At 37.7% G+C, this 25555-nt stretch overlaps 1 protein-coding gene and 1 pseudogene across 1 annotated transcript; both read left to right on the top strand.

Moving 5' to 3' along the window:
* The first annotated feature begins 7867 nt into the window (after nt 1-7867).
* LOC138812078 (olfactory receptor 10K1-like) lies at nt 7868-9506 on the top strand (annotated as a pseudogene).
* A 6981-nt stretch (nt 9507-16487) lies between these two features.
* On the top strand, nt 16488-17468 carry Or10r2 (olfactory receptor family 10 subfamily R member 2). The gene is given in 1 exon segment (XM_070000017.1): nt 16488-17468. A coding segment is annotated over 1 exon segment (981 nt).
* Nucleotides 17469-25555: the final 8087 nt, after the last annotated feature.

Raw genomic sequence — 25555 nt, 5'->3', positions numbered from 1 at the left:
TCTGTTGTTCTTAGTAAATTTAGAACCATTGGCTTCTTTCTAAAATGTTATGTAGAGGTGTATAGAGACAGGAGAAGTAGACGGAGAATTAAACATACTGAAGTGGACTAACATGGAGTATATGCAGAGCATGGAAGCTTTACTAAGGGGAGCAGGCTTCTCCTATCCGGTATCGTTGTCTCGCATAGAAAACTTACTCTTAAACTATTTTTTATATTAGACATAGGAAAAAAAGCAGAGAGTTATTTTAGCTTTTATATCTGAAAAAAATAATTTTTTTTCTAACAGATGAGATATATACTAAAACAAATTCTCATGGGATATTATGATTTCATGCTTTTGATACTAATACAGTTTCTGAAAAGGAAGAGTAAAATGTTAGGTAAATTAATGGGTCAATTGAGAGAATAGAGGCTAAAATGACAACCCTTCCTTTTCATTTGTTTCTTATTTCAACTCTTAATATTAATATCAGATGGTTTTGAACAACATCCAGACAGACATCATAATCCATTTATTATCCTAGGGAATCCCCTTCATGAAAATTCTATTATGTCAGAAAACTTGCTATTATTTTGTTGTTTTTCATTTTACTCAAGATACTAAAGGAGAGGACACTAGTTTTGTTAGGTTGAGGGGAATAAAATTAAAGGGTGAGTGCAGGGTGCCAGGGGCTCATGCCTGCAATCCTAGCTACTCAGGAGACTGAGATGTGAGTATCAAGGTTCAAAGTCAGCCCAGGCAGAAAAGTCCCCATGAGACGCTTCTATCCAATTAACCACTCAAAAACTGGAAGTGGTGCTGTGGTTCAAATGGTAGAACATTAGCCTTGAGCACAAAGAGTCTCAGGGACAGTGCCCAGGCCCCTAGTTCAAGCCCCACAACTGACAAAAAAAAATTAAAGGGTGAGGAGCTGGAGACAAGTGTAATTTATTGAGCAAGACTGACTAGGGGAAGGGGCCCAGAAACATTCACTTCTTTGAATGATGAGCTGAATGCTAAAGTATTTAAAAAGTTGGAAAGAAAAAAAGGTACCAGTAACTCCTTGGAAGACAGAAAGATGTTAAGATGAATCTGTGTGAATCTGCTTGAAGTGATGCAGATGTCTGAAATGGTAAACATTAATGGTAATCTCTCTCTGTCTCTCTTTCTCTCTGTCTCTGTTTGTCTCTGCCTGTCTGTCTCTGTCTGTCTCTCTGTCTGTCTGTCTCTGTCTCTCTCTGTCTCTGTGAATTGGACTGAGGTTTTAACCAAAAGCTTTATGCTTTTGCAAGTGACCTATTCACTGAGTCTTGCTCTTGGTCCTAATACAGTTGCTTTCTGAGAGTAAATTAGAATCTCCCAGGTATTTACAGGAATAGGAGGTATAATGGGTGATTTAGAGGCTGTATATGTATTAGGAGGCAAGGCAATGAATATTAGGAAGGATTTTCTTGGCTTTCAGAATTTTAAGGATGACAGGATTCCCCATGATGGTCCTGGATACTCCAGGACTGATGCATGATTCTCAAGAAATCTTAATATCCAGGGCAAAAGCCAATGTCTACCATGTGACATGTGTTGGCACATCAGGAAGCATAAATACAAAGCAATAGCAAACTGCAAACTGGCTTTCCTTCTGTCATCCAAATAATAAATGCATGTCCTCTATTTGTGAAGTCATCTGGCATGAGATTCCTACTGTGCAGTACTGAGAGAAACTTAGAAGGAAAAATATAAGAACATTAAAAGGCAAATAACCAGCAAAGCTTTCTCTTTTGGATATCCAACATCCACATATCTTTCTGTTTATAACCCATTTCTAAGCACTTACAATGAATATGTTTCATTCAAGAGATGCCTACATTGATTTCCAGAGAAAAAAGACACAACATTCCACAGGTTAATTAATTATTCTTCTTTGAAGATGAAATTATATAGTTTATCACTGTCAACATACTTTACAACAGTAGATTATAATGTTACTATATTATAAAATGTTATTAATGTATACAAATACATATATTGTAAATGGAAAAATATGAGTTTCTGTCAGTAAGTACATGACTGTCATTGCTACTTAGGAAGTTTTTTTCATCTATTTAATATTTGAACTTAGTGAAGCCTCAAAGCCTCTGTTGGTGATTTTACTCATACATTCTCTGCTAGCCTTGTATTAAATTTCACCCTTGTATATGAAGAAATAAAAGATGCCCTAGATAATCTTCAGATTCCAGACATACTCTTCTTTGCTATGGGAGTCTAGTAACTACCTATGTTTCCTTAAAGAAAAGATAGTACCAATAACTGTACAGATGTACTGAATTAACACATTTCTGCTTGTAGATTATTGGTGAGGTAGAACAAGACTGGAGTGATATCCAAGAATAATCTTATATATATATATATATATATATATATATATATATATATATTTCCTGATAGAAACAACATTCCTTTGAGAAATAATACACAGTTCAGTTTATATAACAAAATAATAGAGAAAGAAGGATTTTTGCTTTTTATTTTTTGTCAGTAGTGGGGCTTCAGTTCAGGGCTTGAGTGCTGTGGCTGAGCTCTTTTGCTTACTAGTACTCTACCACTTTGAGCAACAATTCCACTTCCTGTTTTTGAGTGAGAGATAGGAGAGTCACGGAGGCCTGGGCAGGTGGCTCAGTGGTAGAGTGCTTGCCTTGCATGCATGAGGCCCTGGGTTCAATTCCTCAGCCCCACATAAGCAGAAAAAGCCAGAAGTGGTGCTGTGGCTCAAGTGGTAGAGTGCTAGCCTTGAGCTGAAGAGCTGAGGGACAGCCTCCAGGCCCCACAACCAACAAGTCACAGGGACTTTTCTGCCTGGGCTGCCTTTGAGCTGTGATTCTCAGATCTCAGCCTTCTAATTACAGTCATGAGACACTGGTGCCCAGTAAGAAAAAAGTAGTGTTAGCTCATTCACATTGACTCATGGAATTCTGCAATCTTGTTATAGAGTAAATGCAGTCCATTGATTGCCTGTTCAGAGTATATTTTACTTTGGATAGATATGTGGGGCTCTTTCAGGTATTGTTACATAGCTGGTACTATAATGAGCCTTAAGTAATATTACTTCATGAGTCTACTGGGCTACTTCCTACTGACTGATGCTAGAAATAGAAGGAGCCAGCTTTCCCGGCATTATTGACTAAAAAAAAGCCATGATTTTTTTCCTCATTGATCTGTGAGATTACTTCTTTGGGAGATAAGTTTCTCAAATATTCAGAAAGCAATTTCACACTATTTGACTCTTCCTGCACCATTAAGCCTGTTGTTTTTGATTGCTGACTAATCCCACTACTAGAAAAAATGAGGCCCTGTACCACTTGTCCCTTTTTTCAGAACTGTGTTATCTCTGCACACAAATTTAGAGAAGCAATTTTCAGGCTGACTTCACAATTTGTGCAGAGATTTTAACGGGATTATATTGAGTTATAGATCAGTTTGGATGAAACTGATAAGTACCAAGTATTTAGTTATTTTACGAAATATATCCATAGCATGTAATTTAATGTAGATTTGAAATAGATTGTCAAATATTTAGTGTCTGATCAAATATTCAAATTTTAATGAGAATTTCTGAAGTCAGAGGCATGGGAAAATAATTATGTAACAAAATTCCTTTGTTACAATTACATGAGCAAGGTAATAAGTACATTTCTTATCAAGCATTGTTGCCTCCTCCTTTGTTTCCCCTTCCCATCCCTTCCCATCTCCCTGTCCCCTTCCCCCTCCCGATCTCCCAACCCCCCACCTCCAACCCCCCCACCAGTTGTAAAGTTCATTTTTCGACATAACGTTTTGTAAATCTCATTGTTGCAGTCCTTTGTAATATAACATTATTTTAAATTCATTTGTATAATAATGTTATGAAGAAAAAAATTGCTCAACCTGCAATATCAGCACAGAATTTGTAAGTAGCTATATTAAATATAATGTTGCACAGAAAACATTTGAAATGATGTTCTGTGTGCTTCTGATGGTGTTTTGCATTGTACAAACACTAAAGCTCTGGACCATGAGTATCCTGACTTAAAACTCAATGAACATTTTCTATGTGCTTGACTGTGGCGAGTTTTTCTTCAGAATCCCTTACAGATGGCATCAACAGATGCAACTTTGAGTGCATACATGGACTAATTACTCTCATGGCTCTAATTCCCCAGGCTCATCGATTAAGGTCACCTTTGAGAAACTGGGGACATAATTTTTCCAAAATAAACTTGTCTTCTAATTAGCCTCAAGGTAATGGGTTTGAACTAGCCTAGAAAGGCAGTAGAACTATCCCCAGTGATCACAGCACAATCTTCTAATAACCATCACTTACATTGGCCATTGTCACCTCTAGAGATAGTGTCCTATCTGAAGGATCTGAGTGATGGATAGAGGGGACTGGCTCTGTGACACTAATGTCTTAAGGCAGAGTCCCTCTCTTCTACTATTTCTTCAGGCTCTGATCTGTGCCTTAGAGTCTACTAATGTGGGAAACCTCCCATATACTGAGAAAATGTTTCTCTCTGAATTAAGAAGAGAAAGAGAGAAGTATAGACATTTGTGTAGCAGTGTTAACATTGATCTATTCCTGGACGTTGTATATCCTGGACCTGAGTGATGTGTAGTGCTTAAGAACTCTTTTCTTACCTTTTCCATCCCCCATGAAGATAATGGATGGCATTTCTGGTGAGTAGAAGAGATAAAAATAAGAATCAGGGCCTATAGAGAGACAAAGAATATATGTTTTCTCTCATTATGGAAGCTAGAATTAATTTATAATACATAAATATAAACATTAGTGTGGTATCCAAGAGAACTCCAACAATGTAATTCCTTAGAAAGGCTAACTCATGGTCAAACAAAACAAACACCATACCTCCTGATATTTATTTTCCAGTGACCTGGAAATGGGTAATCAAAAAGGTAGGGGGTGGAATCAAGGGGTAGGTTGAAGACAAATGAAGAGGTGGGGGGAATACAGTCATAAAATCCAATGCATATTCTACAAAATTAAGAAAACTGAGGGAATGGTGAGGTTGGGAAGGGTGGGGGAGAATGATGAAAGAGGTGACATTGAGCAAGATGTATTGCATTCCTATTGAGTGGCAAATCCTTTGTACAAATGTTAAAGATAATAATGATGATGATGATGATGATGATGATAATCAGGGTCCACTTTTTTACCCCAGGTAACAGTGATATGAAATTATTCATATAGTTTTTATAATTTTTCTAGATCTTAAAATATTATGTCATTCTTGCTCCAAACAAGACCCTTTACCTTCCCTTCCTTCCCTCCCCTTCCCTTTTTTCCATTTCCTGGCTTTCTTTCCTTCATTTATAGAACGTTTCTTTTTTTCCTTTTATTGATTGTTTGACTTATGACTTAACCGAGAAACTCTACTTTCTCTTTTCTTATTTCTCTAAAATTCAAAAATTTCAGGTATATTTGTGAAAATAAAAATTCTGCTTATTTACTTATTCTTATTGCATAAGAAGCAATATTTTAAACTAGGAACGTGCACCTCATGCCTGTAATCTTGAGAAACTGAGATGGTTGGGAATGTGCTTTGAAGCCAGCCTAGAAAAAATGATATTTGAGACACTTTCTAAAAGAATTGCTGGTTGTGGTGGCTAGTGCCTGTTATCCTTCTTACTTGGAAATTTAACATGAGTGAATCAATCCTGGGCAAGAAGCAAGACACTATCTCAAAAATAACAAGGAACAACCAGGGCTAAAAACACAGGTTGGTAGTAAGAGGATCAGTTTAGGAAGTATAAGGACCTGAGTTCAAAACCCAAGTACTGCCAAAACCAAAAGTGAAAAATGCAGGAAAAACACTAGGAAAATTTCAAAAGTTTTACAAGTGAAAACTAGCTTCTCCCACTTGTGAGGACATCTAGCACCTTTGAGTATTTTCTATTTAAATCCAGATTATATAAAACCCCCGGTAGAATACCTGAGTTAGAAACAGAAGACACAAGAGTATCATCCCTCAACGCCATAAGCTGAATTCCATGCTTAGACTCTAGAGTATTTAAGAGGACTTCTGAGACTATCTGGGGAGAAATCATTGACTCTGAGTTAGAAAAGATCCTAAGGGTCATAGTACAACTTCTACATTAAATAAAACTATTTCAACAAGATATTTTTTTGGAGAAATTTCTATTTCATCACATTCCATGCATCTAATAGCTTATTTCGATTATTTCTTATTCATCCTCTTTAGAATAATGAGCTTGTGGAGTGATGTTGATTAAGATATATTGTATCCATGAACTACTTTGTTAAATGCCAACTCCTTTGTATAATACTTAAAAATAAAAGTATAAGCTGGGTGCCGGTGGCTCCACACCTGTTCCTAGCTACTCAGGAGGCTGAGATCTGAGGATCACAGTTCAAAGCCAGACAGGGAAGGAAAGTTTGTGAGACTCTTATCTCCAATAAAGCCCTAGAAAACCAGAAGTGGCGCTGTAGCTCAAGCAGTAGAGCACTTGCCTTGAGCTGAAGAGCACAAGGACAGTGCCCAAGCCCAGAGTTCAAGCCCCATGACTGACAAAATAAATAAATAAATAAATAAATAAATAAATAAATAAATAAATAAATAAATAAATAAATAAAAGATTAAAAAAGATAGTTGAAAAAATAAGGAGCTTAGATGTGCAAGTTATATGTGTTTCCCAAATCACACAGTTCCCTAAACCTCTGGATGGTCTCACTACAAATGGAAGAAGCTTAGAACTTTTACTTTATGTTCTATGAATACTTGTCTAAATAGAATGCCTATTTTTCTATCTTAAATCATTCTATCATAGCACTGATGATAAAAATACTATGGCTATCTTTCTGTTTCTCTGAGGCATCTCAGAATGAAAAAGATGTAGTGTGTTATGAAATGTCACAAACTCAAATGAGACTATATCTACATTTCAGTGTCCATTCTTTCCTCAAACAAGAAAAACATATCCTTTAAAATACTGTTACCACTGGGTGCTGGTGGCTCATGTCTGTAAACCTAGCTACTCAGGAGGCTGAGATCTGAGATCATGGTTCAAAGCCATCCTGGGCAGGAAAGTCTGTGAGACTCATCTCCAATAAGAAGTGGTGCTGTGGCTCAAGTGGTAGAGTGCTAGCCTTGAGCTGAAGAGCTGAGAGACAGCAGCCAGGCCCAGAGTTCAAGCCCCATGATGGACAAAAAAAAGTACTGCTACCTTCTTTCCCACCTTTGATTCAGTGATTTAGCTTATAGAACCTCAGAGATGTTCCTACCTTGCCTTTTATTAATCTAAATTTTCTCTTTTCTTGTTGTGTTGGATACTGACATAAGATTGAGATAACTCATTGCAACTTGAACACATATCTCAGCATACATTAAGTGCTCAATAAATATAAGTTGTTTCAAACCTTCCCTATGAGGTTGTCTGATTTTTCCCTTTCTACCCGTCTAGTGCTTAGGTAAACTGAAGTTGACATGTTTATAACTGAAGAATACCCACTCTCATTCTATATCCTCAGTAGCTTTAGGTAACTGAAATTAATGTTTTTCAGTTTTGGAGAATGAGTTTTCTTGAGCTGATACTGAACAAGAACAATCCATATGTAAGATGAAAGGGAAACCATTTAGGCAGCTTTCTAATCCTTGGAAGATAACTTGTTTCTTACACAGAATGGTGTCAATTACACTGCCACACAAATGAAATCTGTTCTTTCCTCAGCAGACCATGGAGGGATGCTCCCAAATATCTAAAAATGCCTGCCACCCCCAAACATTGTGGTAAGTTTTTGTATATCTCTTCTGTTTTATAATCCTGGAACCTGGTCTCTACCCCTGTCCCTGCCTCTCCTATCTGGAAGTGCCCCTGTATGGAGTGGGTCAATGAGACAGTGGTGAGAGAGTTTGTCTTCCTGGGCTTCTCATCTCTGGCCAGGCTGCAGCTGCTGCTCTTTGCCATCTTCCTGATTCTCTACCTGTTCACTCTGGGTACCAGTGCCATCATCATCTCCACCATTGTGCTGGACAGAGCCTTGCACACCCTCATGTACTTCTTCCTCTCTGTGCTCTCCTGCTCCGAGACTTGCTACACCTTCATCATCGTACCCAAGATGCTGGTGGACCTGCTGGCCCAGAGGAAGACCATCTCCTTCCTGGGTTGTGCCATCCAGATGTTCACCTTCCTCTTCCTTGGCTGCTCCCACTCCTTCCTGCTGGCAGCCATGGGCTATGACCGCTACGTGGCCATCTGCAACCCGCTGTGCTACACCGTGCTCATGGCTTATGGGGCGTGGGGTGTGCATGGGGCTAGTGGCTGCGGCCTGGGTCTGTGGCTTCACCGTCTCCCCAGTTACCACCTCCTTTGTGTTCCACCTGCCCTTCCACTCTTCCAACCAGCTCCATCACTTCTTCTGTGATATCTCCCCTTTTCTTAAGCCGACACCTCATCACTCCCGTCTCAGTCAGTTGGTTATATTCATGCTTGGAGTGTTTGTTCTAGTTTTCCCATTGTTGCTTATGTCTCATATCCACTTCATCTGGGCCATCTAGAGATTCCATCCTCTGTTGGAAGATATAAAGCTTTCTCCACCTGTGCCCCATCTCATTGTGGTGGCTGTGTACTATGGGTGTGCCTCTTTCATCAATAAGACCAATCACTCCTCAGGTCAAGACATCTTCATATCTGCATCTTATACCATCCTCACTCATTTATTCAATCCCATGATTTATAGTCTGAGAAACAAGGAATTCAAAGCAGCTCTTAGAAGAACCCTGGGCCAGAATTTATATCCTGGTAATCAAAGAACCAATTTAACAAAATATTCATGGCTATACGTGCCAGAAAAAGGTATACTTCCACATATATTTTTTTCTCATTTAATTCACCAACTGTGCTATAGCATGAGAACTTTTTACCTGTAAAGAGAATGAAATTCAGTGAAGTTGACACATTTTTTTTCCTTTCTTCTGTTTGTGATACTCTTAAGAAGTTAAAGGAGATAGGAAAAGGATTGCTCAGTTCCAGAACAAATTGAATTATATTTTACTACAGTAACTGTTGGTCACACAAAGGCTAATAGGACGGAAAAGATGCATTCAAGCCGATTTGAGAAAATGAGGAGGCAAAGATGTATCTACATATCTAGCTCCAATGGACAGAAGTGGAAAATCTATCTCTATCCCTTTCATAAAGATAATGAGCAAACTTGGTCCCATCAATTCTGCAACAAACCTCAAGAGCCCTTTTTTGGGTCCTGTTTCACCTCTTCAAATTGCAGATTGATGTGCCTTTGCCTTTCCTGGGGATTTTCTTTGTTAAATCTTTCTATCATAGCACTGATGGTAAAACATGTTGGCTATCTTTCTGTTTCTCAGAGGCATCTCAGAATGAAAAAGATGAAGTATGTGGTCAAATGTCACAAACTTGATGAAAATCTCTCCTTTACATCTTACTACATGTCCGTGGCTATTCTTTCCCTTGACTCAATGATCCAGCTTATGCTACCTTAGAGATGTTCTGACATTGTCTCTTATTTATCTGCCTGTTGGAAATAAAGCTGACATAGTCTTCTTTCTTATTGCTTTGGGCTGACATAAGATTGAGATACGGCATATCACATCCTGACCACACATCTCAGCATACACAGTGTGTATTCAATAAACACATGTTGTTTCAAGCCTTCATCATGAAGTTATCTAATTTCCCTTTTCTTCCTATCTAGTGCCTAGGTAAATGGAAGTTGGCATGTTTATATCTGAAATATATCCACTCTCATACTATATCCTCAGTAGCTTTAGGTAGCTGAAATTAAAGTTTTTCAGTTTTGGAGAATGAGTTTTCTTGGGCTGACACTGAACAAGAAAAAACAATCCATACATGGTTTCACCTCCCAGAGTACTCTCTGCTGACTTCATGATAGTGCTTTTACCTGTCAATCCATTGCTTTGCCATTCCTTAAAATCTAAAATTTAGATTGGCATTTGGAAACAATAGGAGGTGGTCATTATTGTCCAACCAAAACGTATGAAAAGAAGAAAAGGAGGAAGCATTTGCAAGAGGAGTTCTTAGCTTTTTCTATTGGCAATGTTCATCAGTACCACTAAGAAATGAATCATTTTAACAGTGAATCTACAGGAAATAAGTAATTCCCCAGGCCTATTCCATGGTTTATTATTTGGCAAAAGACACTTGAAGTCCATTTTCTCATGGGATGACAGTTGCTAATTGAGGAGAGGCAGAATTTTGACAGACACAATGTATTAATGGCTCCCTATGGTGCTGGATGGTGAAATTACAAGCAGGGCATTGAGGCTAATTCTGGTTACCAGAACAAAATACTATTAATAGCAATCATTAGATTTTTAGTTGGCCAGACCATGTAGAAGAGGCATAATGGTCAATGTTTTGAAGAGTGAAATGGTGAGTCTTTTCCTCTTTGGAAAATTTTAAGAGAATGGGAGAGAAAAGTGTGGTATAGTTAGAATGTGTCAGATGTAGCAAATTCCTCAGATTGGTTCTTACAGCCCTGGGCAATGATTAGAACATTGGACAACTGTATTCCTTTGTACGGCAAGATTTGTACTTTAAAAGATGTGAAACTTGTTCATGTTAATCTTCTGAATTTCATAAGCAGTTCAAAGAGATTACATGATCTAAAATCTTACAGATATAGTTATGCTATCCTAAAGGTAATAGCTAGTGATATATTTTAGCTCATGGTTGATGCTAAAAGTGTCGAGACTGTCTTAAATCTGGGATCTACATAAACATAGCAGTGAAGGAATGCAAGAGGGTGATAGGAAAAGAAGCTGGATTGGAAGACAAGGTTGAAGCTTTAAGGTTAGAAAGAAATTTAGAAAGAATGCAGAAAGTTCAAAGATTCTACCTTTAGATCACTAATCTTTAGAAGTAAAGAAGAATGACAGCGGAAGTGGTGCTGTAGCTCAAGTGGTAGAGCGCTCGCCTTGAGCTGAAGAGCTAAGGGACAACGCCCAGGCCCAGAGTTCAAACCCCACGACCGACAAAAAAAAAAAAAAAAAAAAAGAAGAATGACAGAAGAAAGGAAGGAAAGAAGGAAGGAAAGAAGGAAGGAAGGAAGGAAGGAAGAGGGAGGGGAGAAGGGAAGAAGGAAGGAATTAAGAAAGAAAGAAAAAACAGTATTTTGTAATGTATAATTCTAGGTGTCATTTTAAATTATACTGTCCACTACCCTTTCCAAACACTAGTAAAAAAACTAAAATTTAAGAAGATCCAATTATTTGTTTAAAAATGCTTATCTGGGGGAGGGTATAAAATGGAAGGACATAGGATGAACAAATGTAACAGTGGTATTCAGTAGAAACTAATTTAAAAATGAACTATGCAACTTGTGAGTAAGAATGGGAGAGAGAAACTGAGAGAGAACAAAGGAAGGGGTGATATTGTCCAAAATGAAATTTACTCTTTATCTGACTTATGAAATGGTAATTCCTCTGTATATTACCTTTATAATAAGAATAAACAATTTAAAAATGTTAAAATGCTAAAATGGCCAGGCTCTGGTGGCTCATATCTATCTATTCAAGAGGCTGAGAATCAAAGGGTTGAAATTTAAAGCCAGTCTACGCAGAGAATTCCATGAGATTTTATTTCTAAAATCATCCACAAAATCAGGACTGGAAGTGTAGCTCAAGTGGCAGATTGCCAAGCAATTACGAAAGATAGGCAAGTGTAGTGTCATGAGTTCACACCCTGTACTAGGGGAAAAAAAGCCATCACTCAAACTCCAAAACCAAACTAAAGTGTAAATTTCATGTTTTTTTATAAAACAAATTCAGACCTACCTCTTTCTTCACAATATTAACCTTTATCTTCTTATTTGTTCACTGTAAGTCAATTTCCAACTACATAAAATAGTTACAAATCCGTTGTAATGATTTTGTCATCTTTTCATCTGAGTAATCATTTACTCACATAGATTTTGAATATTTAAGCTATTTACTAGGAATCACGATGCTGGTGGAGGAAGAGAAATGGTGCCTGACATAAACTTTTGTCAGGTGAACAACAACCTGGCTTTTACCTCCTAGGAGCTCATTGCACTGGTACGAAAGAGAATTATTGAGAATTATCCAGAAGGTGAGAGGGTGCAGAATTAGGTTTCATGACAACAACGATCTTTGTTTTTTTTTTTTTTTTTTATCTTCAATGTATCTCAAACACTGGAGAAAGTAGCTGTCCCTTAGTGTACAGAATGGTGAGACAAAGTACAAGGACCAATGCAACAGAAATATATCAAGACAATAGGTTGGAAATGATCTGTACAACTTGCAGGAAGGGTTTGGGGGGAGGGGAGGAAAGTAAGAGAAAAATGAAGGAAGGGGTAACAAGGTTGATAAGAAAGGTACTTATTTACCTTACTTATGTAACTGTAACCCTCTGTACATCACCTATAAAATTAAAAAAATAAAAAAATTTTAAAAGAAAGTAGAAAACTGACTTGCTAGAAAATGATTTGAAACATCAAAGAATTTACCCAAATATACACCCAAAAGACTTTTTTTTTTTAATTTTTATTTTTGGGTCCAGTCGTGGGGCCTGAACTCTGGGCCTGGGTGCTGTCCCTCAGCTCTTCAGCTCAAGGCTAGCGCTCTACCACTTGAGCCACAGTGCCACTTCTGGCTTTTTTTCTTTTTGCTTATGTGGTGCTGAGGAATCGAACCCAAGGCCTCAGGCATGCAAGGCAAGCGCTCTACCACTGAGCCACCTTCCCAGCCCCCAAAAGACATTGTTATACAATATGACTCATATTCAATGAATTACATGAAGTTCCATATGATTAGAACTTTGGGATGAATTCTAGTAGTTCTAGATGTGTTTAAAGTATCATTAGAAGGTTAATTACCAACAAACTTTTTTTTTCAAAAATAGATATTTATATTCTTTAAGTAGTTATACAAAGAAGTTGCCATTCAACAACAAAGCAATTTATGAATACAATGCATCTTGGTTAATGACACCTTTTCCAACATTTCATCTCTCCCTCCCCATCCACCCCTTTCCTCACTTTTCTTAATTTTGTTAGGTCTGCATTGATTTCTTTTTCTTTTTTTTTTTTTTTTGGTCAGTCGTGGGGCTTGAACTCTGGGCTAGGACCTTGTCCTTCAGCTCTTCAGCTCAAGGCGAGCGCTCTACCACTTGAGCCACAGCACCACTTCTGGTTTTCTAGTGCTTTATTGGAGATAAGAGTCTCACGGACTTTCCTGCCTGGGCTGGCTTTGAACTGTGATCCTTAGATCTCAGCCTCCTGAGTAGCTAGGATTACAGGCATGAGCCACCGGCGACCAGTTGCATTGATTTTTTTTTTTACTGCATTCTTGCCCTTCTTTTCCCTTCCTTTCTCTTTTCTCCCTTTCCCTCTTTTTCCTTCCCCCTTTCCTTCCTCTTCTCCCCCTTTCTCTTCAACTCCTCTCCTTTTCTCTCCTTTGCTTTCATTCCTTCTCAACTCTTCTTCCTTTTATTTTCTTTGCTAAGGAATTTTCTAACTTTTTTAGGATTTTTAAACATGAAGATACTTAATAAAAAGTACATTTTAATGTCTCTAGCTCTACCACTTGTCAACTATGTCAACATCTATTTTGCCATTTATTCTCTTGCTTTCTCCTGTCTCCTGCAAGAGGTTTCCATGTCCGAAAAACATGCCTTTTTGTATCTCTGTTTCCTAAATAACTGGGAAATAATTTCTTCAATCACCCTTCCTAGGTCAACATGAATGGAGGTTAAAAGAAAACTGTAGCTTGAATTTATGCTTTCAATGTCTGCCTTTAGTCTGCAGGATGAAAGAGGAGAAACAAACCATTGAAAACAGTTTCATGGGACATTTATTTTTCTTTTCTCAAGCACTGATTTTCTTCAGATTCTGTTTCTAGAGAAGAACCACTTATGATAATAAGACTACATATGAGAATCAGGGCCCTTATAGAGGTAAGGTTCATCTCAATGAGGTGTTGTTGACTTGATTGTTTGGCTGATTGATTTGTGCATTCTTTGTAGCTCCGTTTGCAAGATAAAGTTACAAATACATTTTAATTAGCAAGTATGTGCACATCAACATTCATAGATTAAAATAACAAATTCACTTTTTATTGTTACTGTAGAGTTGTTATTCAGTGGGGTTGCAGTTACATAAATCAGGTAATAAGTTATGAGTATAATTCTTTTTGAACCATGTCTCCCCTTCTGTTGCTCTCTCCCAGTTTCTCCCTCCTGTTCCTACCCGTAGGATGTATAGCTCATTTCCCACATAATGTCTAGTGAATACCACTGTTAATCTTGTTCACCCTTGTTCTACCTTTTGTGTGCCCTTCCTTCCCTCCCAAATGTGAACCAACTAACAAAGATGACAAAAGGAAAAGAAAACAAAAACAGCAACAATGGTAACTAAAAATAGTCTCTTGCTTCCTTTTCTTGGAGTTCATTTAATAGAACATTATTTTATATGATCATATGTACATAGCTATTGAGCCTTTGTCAGCCACTTCTGTGTATATTCTCCTTTGGCCTCAATGTGTGAATGTCTAGAGTCCTATATAATTGATCATTTCTCAGTGTGTGCATATACATATGTGTATATATCATTGATCATTTTATATATATGTATCATTAGTCAGTCAGTATATTTACTTGTAGATTTATAGCCACATTCTAGTTACCATAAATGCAGCCTGTTTCTTTGTTTCTGGCTTACTTCCCTTAAAATAATTTTTTTTCACATCTTTCCATTTCCTTCTGAATGGTACAATATCATTCTTTCTGATGAACCATAAACCAGGCCACACAAAAGCCACCAGCACAACCATGTTCACTGCAGTGTTGTTTACCACAGCCAAGATATGGAATCAACTCAGGTGTCCCTCATCAGATGAGTGATTCAGATTCATTTTAAATAATGGCTTATTAAGCTGTATGTAGAGGCTCTTGGTTTTCTCTCTTCTCTTAACTAGTTTCTAATTAAACTTTGAAACTGCTGATATTGGTCACTAAATTCATTCTATAATCTCACTAGCAGATAATCATAAAGTTTTAAATTTACCATCTTAGAATAGAGGAGTCATCTAAACAGGAATGTGACTACCAGAATAATAAACAGTAAAAGATATATCAGTGACGGAATGATTCTCATGTATCAGGTTTTGTTTTCTGTATTTTACCTGCATACATTCAATATTCAAGGGAACATACTTTCTAGATGAGAAATCTCTAACAGAGAAGTCAGGAAATTGCCCAGGTTTGCACAGTCACTCAATGGAAGAAGAGGACCCAAATACAAGTTACCTGCATCTGAACCTCACATTCCTACTCATTGCCCCAAACTACTGTCTCTCTAACACCATTCATATTTGGGTGCAAATACCTTATTAGAAATATGTTTTACAATAAATGTCTAACATTTGTAGTATTTGTGTTCATTTTCATAATGGTACCTTTTGAGAGTATTTAATTTCTGAGCCTCCTGTTCTGTCTATGTATTTTAATGTTAGTACCTTTTGATACTACTGTACCTTAAGAGAAAGTTTCAAATCAAGAAGTAAAAATTCTCTACTGTTAGTTTTCCTTTGCTTAGTTTTTCTAGTCTGGTTCCTTTTCATGTAGTTGTATGATCCTCTTTATAAAAACAGCCTAATATTTGATAAGCATTATTCAGAAACTAGAGATCAATTTGGTAGGAATCATCTCTATTTTACTGAATCCTTATCTCATGAATGTGATGGTCTCATATCTTCCTTAATGTCGCCCATCACTGTTAAACAAAGTTAACACCAGTAAGAAGAAAATATTTGGTTGTTTTCAGTGTAAAGATCCCACATTTTCTTGGTCAAATTTAATAATTATTCTACACTACTATAGATGGAATTCACTTTTAAAATTTATTATCTTTAAGTAGCTGTAAAAAGGAATTACCATTTAACAAGGCAGTTCATGAACATAATCATGATCAATGCCACCCCTTTCAACATTCTTACCAATCTTTCCTCTACTCAACCCTTCCCTCACTGTTCTTAATTTTGTAGGATATACATTGGATTCTTGACTGTATCCTCCTCCTCTTAAATGAAATTCATTTCTGCATTTTTTTGTTTGCTTATATTAGTTGTAGTAAGAAAAATTATAAACCCTCAAGGATGCTGATATTCTAAAGCCTGGAAATTGAACAATATGTATCAAAATTGGAATTAAGCTTGCAGATGCAATTGATTGACTTTCAAATAGACAGATTATCTTGTAATATTCTGTTGGAACCATAGGGGACATATGGGACATTAAAAGTGGTAGAGAGACTCAGAGAGAGAGATGTGGCTTTATTGGCTTTGAAGATGGAATTGGGAGGGGGCACAAAATAGGGAATGTGCAAGATCCCTAGATATGCAACCAGGCAAGTAAAAGACAAAAACCCTTTACTGGCATCTTCAAAATGCAACACAGGTGAGAGCTTCCTCGATCATGTACCTGCTATGTTTTAGTTCTTTCCCTTTTCATTACAGGTATTGGCAGAAAACCTCACCGTGATCACTGAGTTCTTACTCCTGGGTTTCTCAAGCCTTGGTGACGTTCAGCTTGATCTCTTTGTGGTTTTTCTTTTTCTCTATCTAGTCATTCTCAGTGGCAATGCCACTATCGTCAGTATCATCCGCCTGGATCAGAGCCTCCACACACCCATGTACTTCTTCCTTGGCATCCTCTCAACATCTGAGACTTTCTATACTTTTGTCATCTTACCCAAGATGCTCCTTAACCTACTTTCTGTGTCTAGGACAATCTCCTTCACCTGCTGTGCCGTTCAGATGTTCTTCTTCCTTGGTTTTGCCATAACCAATTGCTTGCTGCTGGGGGTAATGGGTTATGATCGTTACGTAGCCATCTGCCATCCTCTCCATTACCCCATCCTGATGAGCTGGCAGGTATGTGGGAAGTTGGCAGCTGCCTGTGGGATTGGAGGTTTCTTGGCTTCTCTTACCGTGGTAAATTTGGTGTTCAGCCTCCCTTTCTGTAGCACTAACGAGGTCAACCATTACTTTTGTGACATCTCACCAGTCATACGCCTGGCTTGTACCAATACAGATGCCCATGAACTTGTTATATTCATCTGTGGGGTTCTTGTCCTTGTGGTTCCCTTTTTCTTTATTTGTGTTTCTTACCTCTGCATTCTAAGGACTATCCTGAAGATTCCCTCAGCAGAAGGCAAACAGAAAGCCTTTTCCACATGTGCCTCTCACCTCACGGTTGTAGTTATTCACTATGGCTGTGCCTCTTTCATCTACTTAAGGCCTACAGCAAAGTACGTGTCTAATAAGGACAGACTTGTGACAGTGACATACACCATTGTCACTCCGCTACTAAACCCCATGGTCTACAGCCTCAGGAACAAGGATGTCCAACTTGCTATCAGGAAAGTGCTAGGCAGAAAGAAAGGATCTCTGAAACCATATATATGAAGCATTACTTAGGGGCTGGGAAGATGGTTCAGTGGTAGAGCACTTGCCTTGCATGCTTGAGGCCCTGGGTTCGATTCCTCAGCACCACATAAGCAAAAAGAAAAAAGCCGGAAGTAGTGGTGTGGCTCAAGTGGTAGAGCGCTAGCCTTGAGCTGAAGAGCTGAGGGACAGCACCCAGGCCCAGAGTTCAGGCCCCACGACCGGACCCCAAAAAAAAAAGCATTACTTGGGGGTAAGAGGGGAAAGTGAGAGGAAAGGAAGGAGAGGGCAACACTGTTCAACAAGAAATGCACTCATTACCTTACTTATGTAACGGCAACACCTCAGTACATCACCTTTACAATAAAGTAAAATAAAATTTAAAAAATATTATGTTTTAATTTTTTCATAAGTAATACCCTCTTTTAATAACACATAGTATATCTAATTGAAAAATTATAGTACTCTTGGGACTGGGAATGTAGTTCAATGGTAGAACTCTAAGCATGCTCAAAGCTTGGATTTGATCATTAGCACCTCTAAACTCCCTTAAAGGAAAAAACATAAGACTTTAGGATCACATCATGAAATGCTTATCTTCTTACAATCCCTTTTTTAAAATAACTTTTTTATCCTTGAGCGAGTAGCTCATGCCTGTAATCTTAGCTATTCAGGAGGATGAGATCTGGGGATCGTGGTTCAAAGCCAGCCCAGGCAGGAAAGTCTGTGAGACTCTTATCTTCAATTAACCACTGGAAAATTGGTAGAGCGCTCGCCTTTAGCTGAAGAGCTGAGGGACAGCGGCCAAGCCCAGGGTTCAAGCCCCCACTGACAAAAAACAAACAAAAAACCTTCTAAAATTATTTTTTATCATTAAAAAATTTATTGAAAAGGTGATGAATGGGAGGTTACAGTTACATAAGTAAGGTAATGAATACATTTATTTTTAAATACTTTTAATTTTAATCTGCAAGTCAATGTTCTTCATGTTTTCAAGTGAAATAACCAGGTCAGTATGATACTAAAAATTGTAAATTCAATCTAAAGCCAAAATTTCTCTCTGTTCTTGGTGTTGGTCTTTTTTAGGGAAGGCAGGCTTTGCTGGGAGCAATGTAGGCTGATGTGTACCTTAGCAGCCACTTCTTCATCTTACTGCAGTGACTGTTTGCTTAAAAATTACAATGGGAGGGCTGGGAAGGTGGCTCAGTGGTAGAGCACTTGCCTCACATGCATGAGGCCCTGGGTTTGATTCCTCAGCACCATATAAGCAGAAGAAAGAAAGCCAGAAGTGTTGCTGTGGCTCAAGTGGTAGAGTGCTAGCCTCGAGCTAAAGAGCTCAGGGACAGCACCCAGGCCCAGAGTTCAGGCCCCACGACTGACCAAAAAAAAAAAAAAATTACAATGGGAGGTGGAAGGAAGCCCCTCTGATGAGGGGCTCTTGGGACCATGAGACTGTCCTCACATAAGGATGTTTAATAGTTTCTTTTCTTTTCTTTTGTGTCGGTCGTGGGGCTTGAACTCTGTGCTTGGGTGCTGTTCCTGTGCTCTTCAGTTCAAGATGAGTGCTCTACCACCTGAGCCACAGTGGCACTTCCGGTATTCTAGTGGTTTATTAGAAATAAGAGTCTCACAGACTTTCCTTCCCGGACTGGTTTTGAATCATGATCCTCAGATCTCAGCCTCCTGAGTAGCCAGGATCACAGGCGTGAGCCACCGGCACCGGATGTTTTATGGTTTCTGAAAGAATTGCCTTCTGGGATCTTAGGCCATATTTCCTGAGGTAGAGATGACACCTTGTGAATTTGCTTCTTCGTTCTGAGAAATGGCCCTCTTTCTGTGTCACCAATCTGAGATTTTATAGGGCAAACTCCTTTTTTAATTGATTCTAGAATGACTTTGTACCAATTTGTCCATATCTAATACAAAAGAAAAAGAAATGAGCATCATTGCCACTCATCATCACACAGAGTGTCATTTCTACAGCCTGGAGTATCAGGCCAATGACAGAAGATTTCTACCTTTAAATTACTTAAGCCTCATATAACAATCTACTCTGTCCCTAGAAGATGCAATGTAATTTCCAACTGTGTATTCAGGAGGAAGATAGAACATGTAAGAATTCAATAGTTTCCTAAGAATATATTTGATTCTTTTTTATATTAAAAATCAATACTTGGCCTATTTTCTTCTTCCAATCTTTGTGATCCAATGAAACTAAGAAAAACATTTGCTTGAAAATATCATTGCAGCCAGGTGTGGGTTAGTCTTGCCTGTAATACTAGCTACCCAGGAGGCTGAGATCTGCAGCTCAAAGTTTGAAAAGTCCAAACAGCAAAGTCAGTAATACTCTTATCTCTATTTAACCAGCAAAAGGCCAAAAGAGGAGCTGTGCCTCAAGGGGTAGAGGGGTGGTCTTAAGTGGGAAAGGTAAGGGACAGAGCTGAGACCCTGAGGTTAAGTTCTGGGACCAGCACACACACACACACACACACACACACACACACACACACACACACACACACACAATTATGGCATGTTTTTTCTGTAGAAAAAGGTATTATGATGCTATTTATTGGCAAATATTAAAAAAATACAGAATATAGCTGTGTGTATAACAAGTCAAGAAGCCATTGGCATGGCCAGTATAACCTTAATTTTTCTACATCACATATTGAAATAAACTTTCCTTAAAAGTTTGTCAAAAGCTATATATCTCATGCATAAACTTTTTTTTCATGCACATAAGGAGAAAAGTTTGCTTACTATGTAGTTAAGTCTAAAGTGTTTAAGGTCCACCCATGGACCCACTTAATTAGCTTCCTTTGATATGGCTAAATTCATATAAACTATTGCACCCAATTTTTTTTTACCATTTACTCCTTTATCATATTTAGCACTTAAGTTTTAAATTTTCTCTAATTTTACAGGAAAAAATATAACTTTATGTCACATATTTTACATCTTATAACAGTATATGACAAAGGAACTAGCATCTGTGCTGCTCTTTTCTATATCGCCTTAGTGGATTTCATTTCCCCTTCAAAGTTGACTTTCCACAAAGCTCATGATAGAGTAGAGGAAGAAGCTATCCTGTTTATCATAGCACCCACAGTTACCTAGAGTGATACTCTTTCTTGTTACTTTTATTGAGACAATCAGGATGACCAACAGTATAGTTTAGAAAAGGCGTCTGAATACTGACTAGGTACACATTAATATCACTAAATTATGTTTTGTCATGAATGGTGTTTTCTATATTCTCACTTGAGATTTCCTAAGGAAGACCTGTAAGTTTATTAAAAATTATTTTTAAGCTATAATCTGAGACAGTACTATTAAAATTTCCAACACCCAAAGGTGATTATTGATTTTTCAGCCAAACTCTAAAAATTCTTAAAATCCTAAGAGATTTATCATGGTACTTTCACCTTCCATGCAGATTCCCCATACCACTGCTTCTAAACTCAAGGGAAATTGTTTTACATCTTTTTTTTTAGTTTTGTTTGAAACAATGTTTTAATATGTAGCCCTGGCTGACTTTGAACTCACTGTGTACCCCTGCTGGACTCAGACTCCCAGGGCAGGTATACAGACATGTATACCTCTTAGCTCTTCAATTTTTATTACAACTGCATCCTGTCTTTGGATACTAACATCTAAAACATTATTTATTGCTGTCTAACAAACTATCTTGAACTTTAATTGCTTAAAGTAGCAATAATTATGTATTTTGAACATGAATTTACAATTTTGACAGAGATCAGTGGGGACAGATTGCATTTTCTCTATACAGATCCAACTTGATTGTTCCTCTGGGCCATCTAAACATTGCTTACTTACATTGCACATTAGTTCATGTTTGCTACTGATTGTATTCAGCTGGGAATGTTGGCAAGAGTCTTGGTTTTCTGCCACATGGATTCTTCAAGGGTTGCTTGAGCTTCCCCAAAATATGGTGGTTAGGATGGAAAAATATTAAAAGATGTCCTAAGAAATAGGAAGAAGAAGGTGCCAGACTCTAAATATCAGAGTTTATAAACGGTTACAGTGTAACTTTAGTTATAGAATAGTGGCCAAAAAATATCTATCTCCATTTAAGGGGAAGGGCTTTCTAGGTGAGAAGTATAAAGCAAAAGGTCTGGTTGTCTTTAATCTTCTGTACATCTACAAGGAAGATAAAGCCTGTGGATGAATTTTCTCAGCAAAAAAGGTCTAGTCATTGTCCCAATCATAGATAAAACTAAGGATAAAGAGGTCACTACTATTCCTCAGTTAAAAACTTGGGTTTGCTTTTTCTTAACTTCCTATTTCTGCAAGCATCCCTGTCATAACTCATAGAATTGCAGTTTGTAAGAGCTTTTCTAAGAGACATCCATGAGTGTTTAGCATTTGATCATTTTTCAGCTGAAATATTTGGAAGTTATATGAGAAAGAATCAGTGTGGTACCTAAAATATGGAGAGCTCCAAAGCACTCTTCAAATATCTAAACCAAGGTGCAATCAATCACATTTTTCTCCACAACTCCAAACTTCTTTTATTTATTGAACAAATTTACTAAATTCATATTAAATTGCAGGAATAAAACATGTTTCCTCTGAGTCTTAAATATTTATGCTGCCTCTGACATTCTAATATTCTGTCCTCTGTTCTTCATATCTTTCTTCCTTCTTTTAGACTTGGAAGTGGGAAATACGTTATCTTTAAAAAAGAGTTTTCTTGGCATGTTATATGCATTAAAAATGGCCACAACAAAACACATTATTCTAGACAATTATTCATTAAAAAGCTATGAAAATGAAAATCTGGAAGCACAGGGTTGGAAAACCCAAAGGAGGCAGTTTCATTGATGTCTAGTTTAAGAAATGGTGCCAAGAAACCCTCTACTTTCTAATAAGTGTCCAGAGGTTGTCTGAGGGGAAGCCAATTAATTTCCATGGTGTATTAGAAAGGGCCTTCTCTTGGGCCAAATAATTCTTATAGTGTATTACCATCTATGATGCTACTTCATAATTGGGGAAAATATGGACAATTTAGGTACAATGTGGTAATTAGCTCCCTAAGGAGGTAGAGATTTCAGCTACCAATGAAGTAATTGGCACAGAGGTCTTAGCCAATGTAAAATCAAAGACCATTGGCTATATCCATTGAAGCAACACCTAAGATATTTATAGAGAGAAGACAACAGGTGATATTCTGATGTGGACTATTTCTTGTGGTCTGGTATAAAGTGTCTGGGAAATGAAAGAAGAGGCTTCTTGAATTGTAACAGGGAAACATGTTGGCAAATTTCACTTAGACACTTCCAGAAACCTCCTTCAGGAAACAGCAGGAAGTGCTCAAGAATGAAGACACCTACATGTCATGTTGCAGCAGAACTCAGCTTTGAAGGAATTTGAAATGTTCTATTTAGGAACTATGATTTCATAATCTGAAGAACGAGGTCTATGTGTAATTTAGTAGTAGGTAAAATTTTAAATTGTGGTGTTTTACTCATGACTTAACTCCCATTTATACCCCTAAATATTAGCTGTAGAAAAGAAACCTGGCAAGTGAATGGTGGAGGTGATGTTCCAGGAAGAACATAGCTGGGGACTTTGCCCCAATCAAATGCATAATGTATGCTTCTTAGTCATTAAGTTTGCAATAAAGCAATTTAGTGAAATATAAAAGTGATAGTTCATTCAAGCCAAACTAAAAATTTGTTAAACCTTTGTTGAAGCAAAACAACAGTAACAGAAATTTAGTTAGCTGCAAAGTAATTCAAACTTCAAAGTAAAGGTGTTAAAATTTCAAAATAGAGCTGGGAAGTTGGCTCAGTGGTAGAGTGCTTACATGCATGAGGCCCTGGATTTGATTCTTCAGCACCACATAAGTACAAAAAGCCAGAAGTGGCACTGTGGCTCAAGTGGTAGAGCGCTAGCCTTGAGCTGAAGAACTCAGGGACAGCACCCAGAGTTCAGGCCCCCTGACCAACAAAATTGTTTTTAAATGAACAATAAAATAGTAAGCATGAAGACTACTGGATTGGAAATGTAGATAAACTAGCTACTGTTGCTGCTTCTCCTCCTCCTTCTCTTCCTCTTTTTTCCTCATTCTCCTCCTCTTCTACTTCTTCTTCCTTCTCCTCCCCCTATTTTCTTCTCCCTCCTTCCTCTTTCCTGCAGTTTTGTGAAGGAAAGCTGGCTCTCACAGGTGTCAGGCAAGTGCTCTGCCCATACCCCTACATCCTAACTCCCAACTTCAGAAAGTTAATTAATTAAAAGACTAACATGTTTGGAAAACTCCTAGAGTCAAGTGCCATCTACCTGGGAGTCTGATAATGAGTTAATGGAGGAATTGGATAATTCATATTTACTTTTTTCAACAAACTTCATAGCCTTTAGCATATACTGAACACTGGTGACAGATATTGGGCATGCTTCATAGACTTGAAGGCAAACATTTATAACAATAGTGTTGAAACAGATACCTTTAGTGATTACTAAAAAAAACTCAGAAGAAGTCATATAGCATGGTTAGCATGCTACAAGATTTCATAAGTCATGTCTTCAAATTGAAAATTGGGAGAAATCCATGAAATTAAGAGAGTTGGGTTTAGGAGAGATGAGGGAGAATGGAGTAAGGGGTGATGTTAGGAACTCCCAAATGGATACATTGAATTGAAATCCCCTGGTATGCTGATTAAAGACGATATAAAAGGATAATGTCAACAAAAACATAAGAATGGGATATTTCCAGATGTTGGAAATACTGTGAAAAAAATGCCATAATATTTAAAAATGCCCTAATGTTGAAGTATGGAAGAAGTGGCAGTTATGAGTAGAAAGGTAGTTTTGAGACAAGTAGGAAGACTCTAGAATATGTTACAGATGATTTAGGGCTGATTAGTTTAGGTAATAAAATAAGATTTGTCCTATGTAAAGCAAAACATCTCTGGAGGATGGTTTGAAGTAAGTGGTGGTAATCTAGGGAGTCCATTTATAATAGTCTTCAGCAAGAGCTAATTTCTTGCAGAAAAGAATGAATCGATTGTAGAGGTTCTTCGGACAAAGAATAAATCAGATCTGGAAGATAAGAAAACTGGTGAGTTTAAATGTTTCGTAGAAAGTAGAGCTGTCATGACTAAGAGTATGGTGAAACTCTATTGAGATGCAGAATCTAGATAGAGGAGCACATTGGACAGAAGGTGAGAAAGGATAAAATGTTTTAATGAAAAGACATTAAATTTAGAGTTCCAGAAATGATAACACTTTCAGAGAGTTCCAGAAATGATAACTGTTTCAGTGGCTTTAGGGTTTGGAAGTATCTGAACCTCCTTATTCAGGAAATCTGAGGCAGATCCTTATTGAGGTGACAATTTGTTGATCCTCTAAGTCAGGGATATCAAAAGTAAAACATAAACGGACCATCAGCATTGAAGTGACACTAAATTTTCTAGCCATGTGTTTTCTATAAGGAGAGGTCAGGTCTAGTGGCTGATAAGAGTTTTAGAGAATCATAAAGTTAGTTCTAAGATAGTGGCAGTAGTTTGATACCGAATCAGTTCTAATGGGTGGCTTTGTGGAAGCAGAAAAACCAATTAGTTGTGCCTGGGAACTGTGCTACCAAAGGGCATGTGATCAATGGATGCTTCTCTAGATTGGAAGTGAAGAGAAGGTATGTGTGTGTGTGCGTGTGTGCGTGTGTGTGTGTGTGTGTGTGTGTGTGTGTGTGTGTGTGTGTGCGTGTGTGCACGTATACTCAGATATTGATGCTATTACTTATATGTGTGCATGTATATATACATATATATATCAGTATATTTACTGAGTTTGAGGAAAAAGTCTGATCACTCAAAATAATAAGTAAAGTAGATAAATGCTTCTGTATAGATTAAACAAGTGAAAAATTAAGCAGATATTGCCTGTCATCGCCTGAACTTGTCCCTCGATTCACAGGAAAATTACTGGCAGGAAGGTAGTGACATGAGTGCATTTCAATGTACAATAATTCCCAATTCATTAAAACTCTCCCCTTCTCTCTCCCACGTTTGCCTCATTCAGACATGACTGGGATGGCTGCTTTAGGAGGACAACGGTACTTCTGTCTGATTGACTTTTAGTCCAGG

Source organism: Dipodomys merriami, unplaced genomic scaffold (genome assembly GCF_024711535.1).
Source record: "Dipodomys merriami isolate MVZ:Mamm:240054 unplaced genomic scaffold, mDipMer1.0.p SCAF_56, whole genome shotgun sequence".
Taxonomy (NCBI): Eukaryota; Metazoa; Chordata; class Mammalia; order Rodentia; family Heteromyidae; genus Dipodomys; species Dipodomys merriami.
The sequence above is the reverse complement of the archived record's forward strand: the minus strand, read 5'-3'. Positions and strand labels throughout refer to the sequence as shown.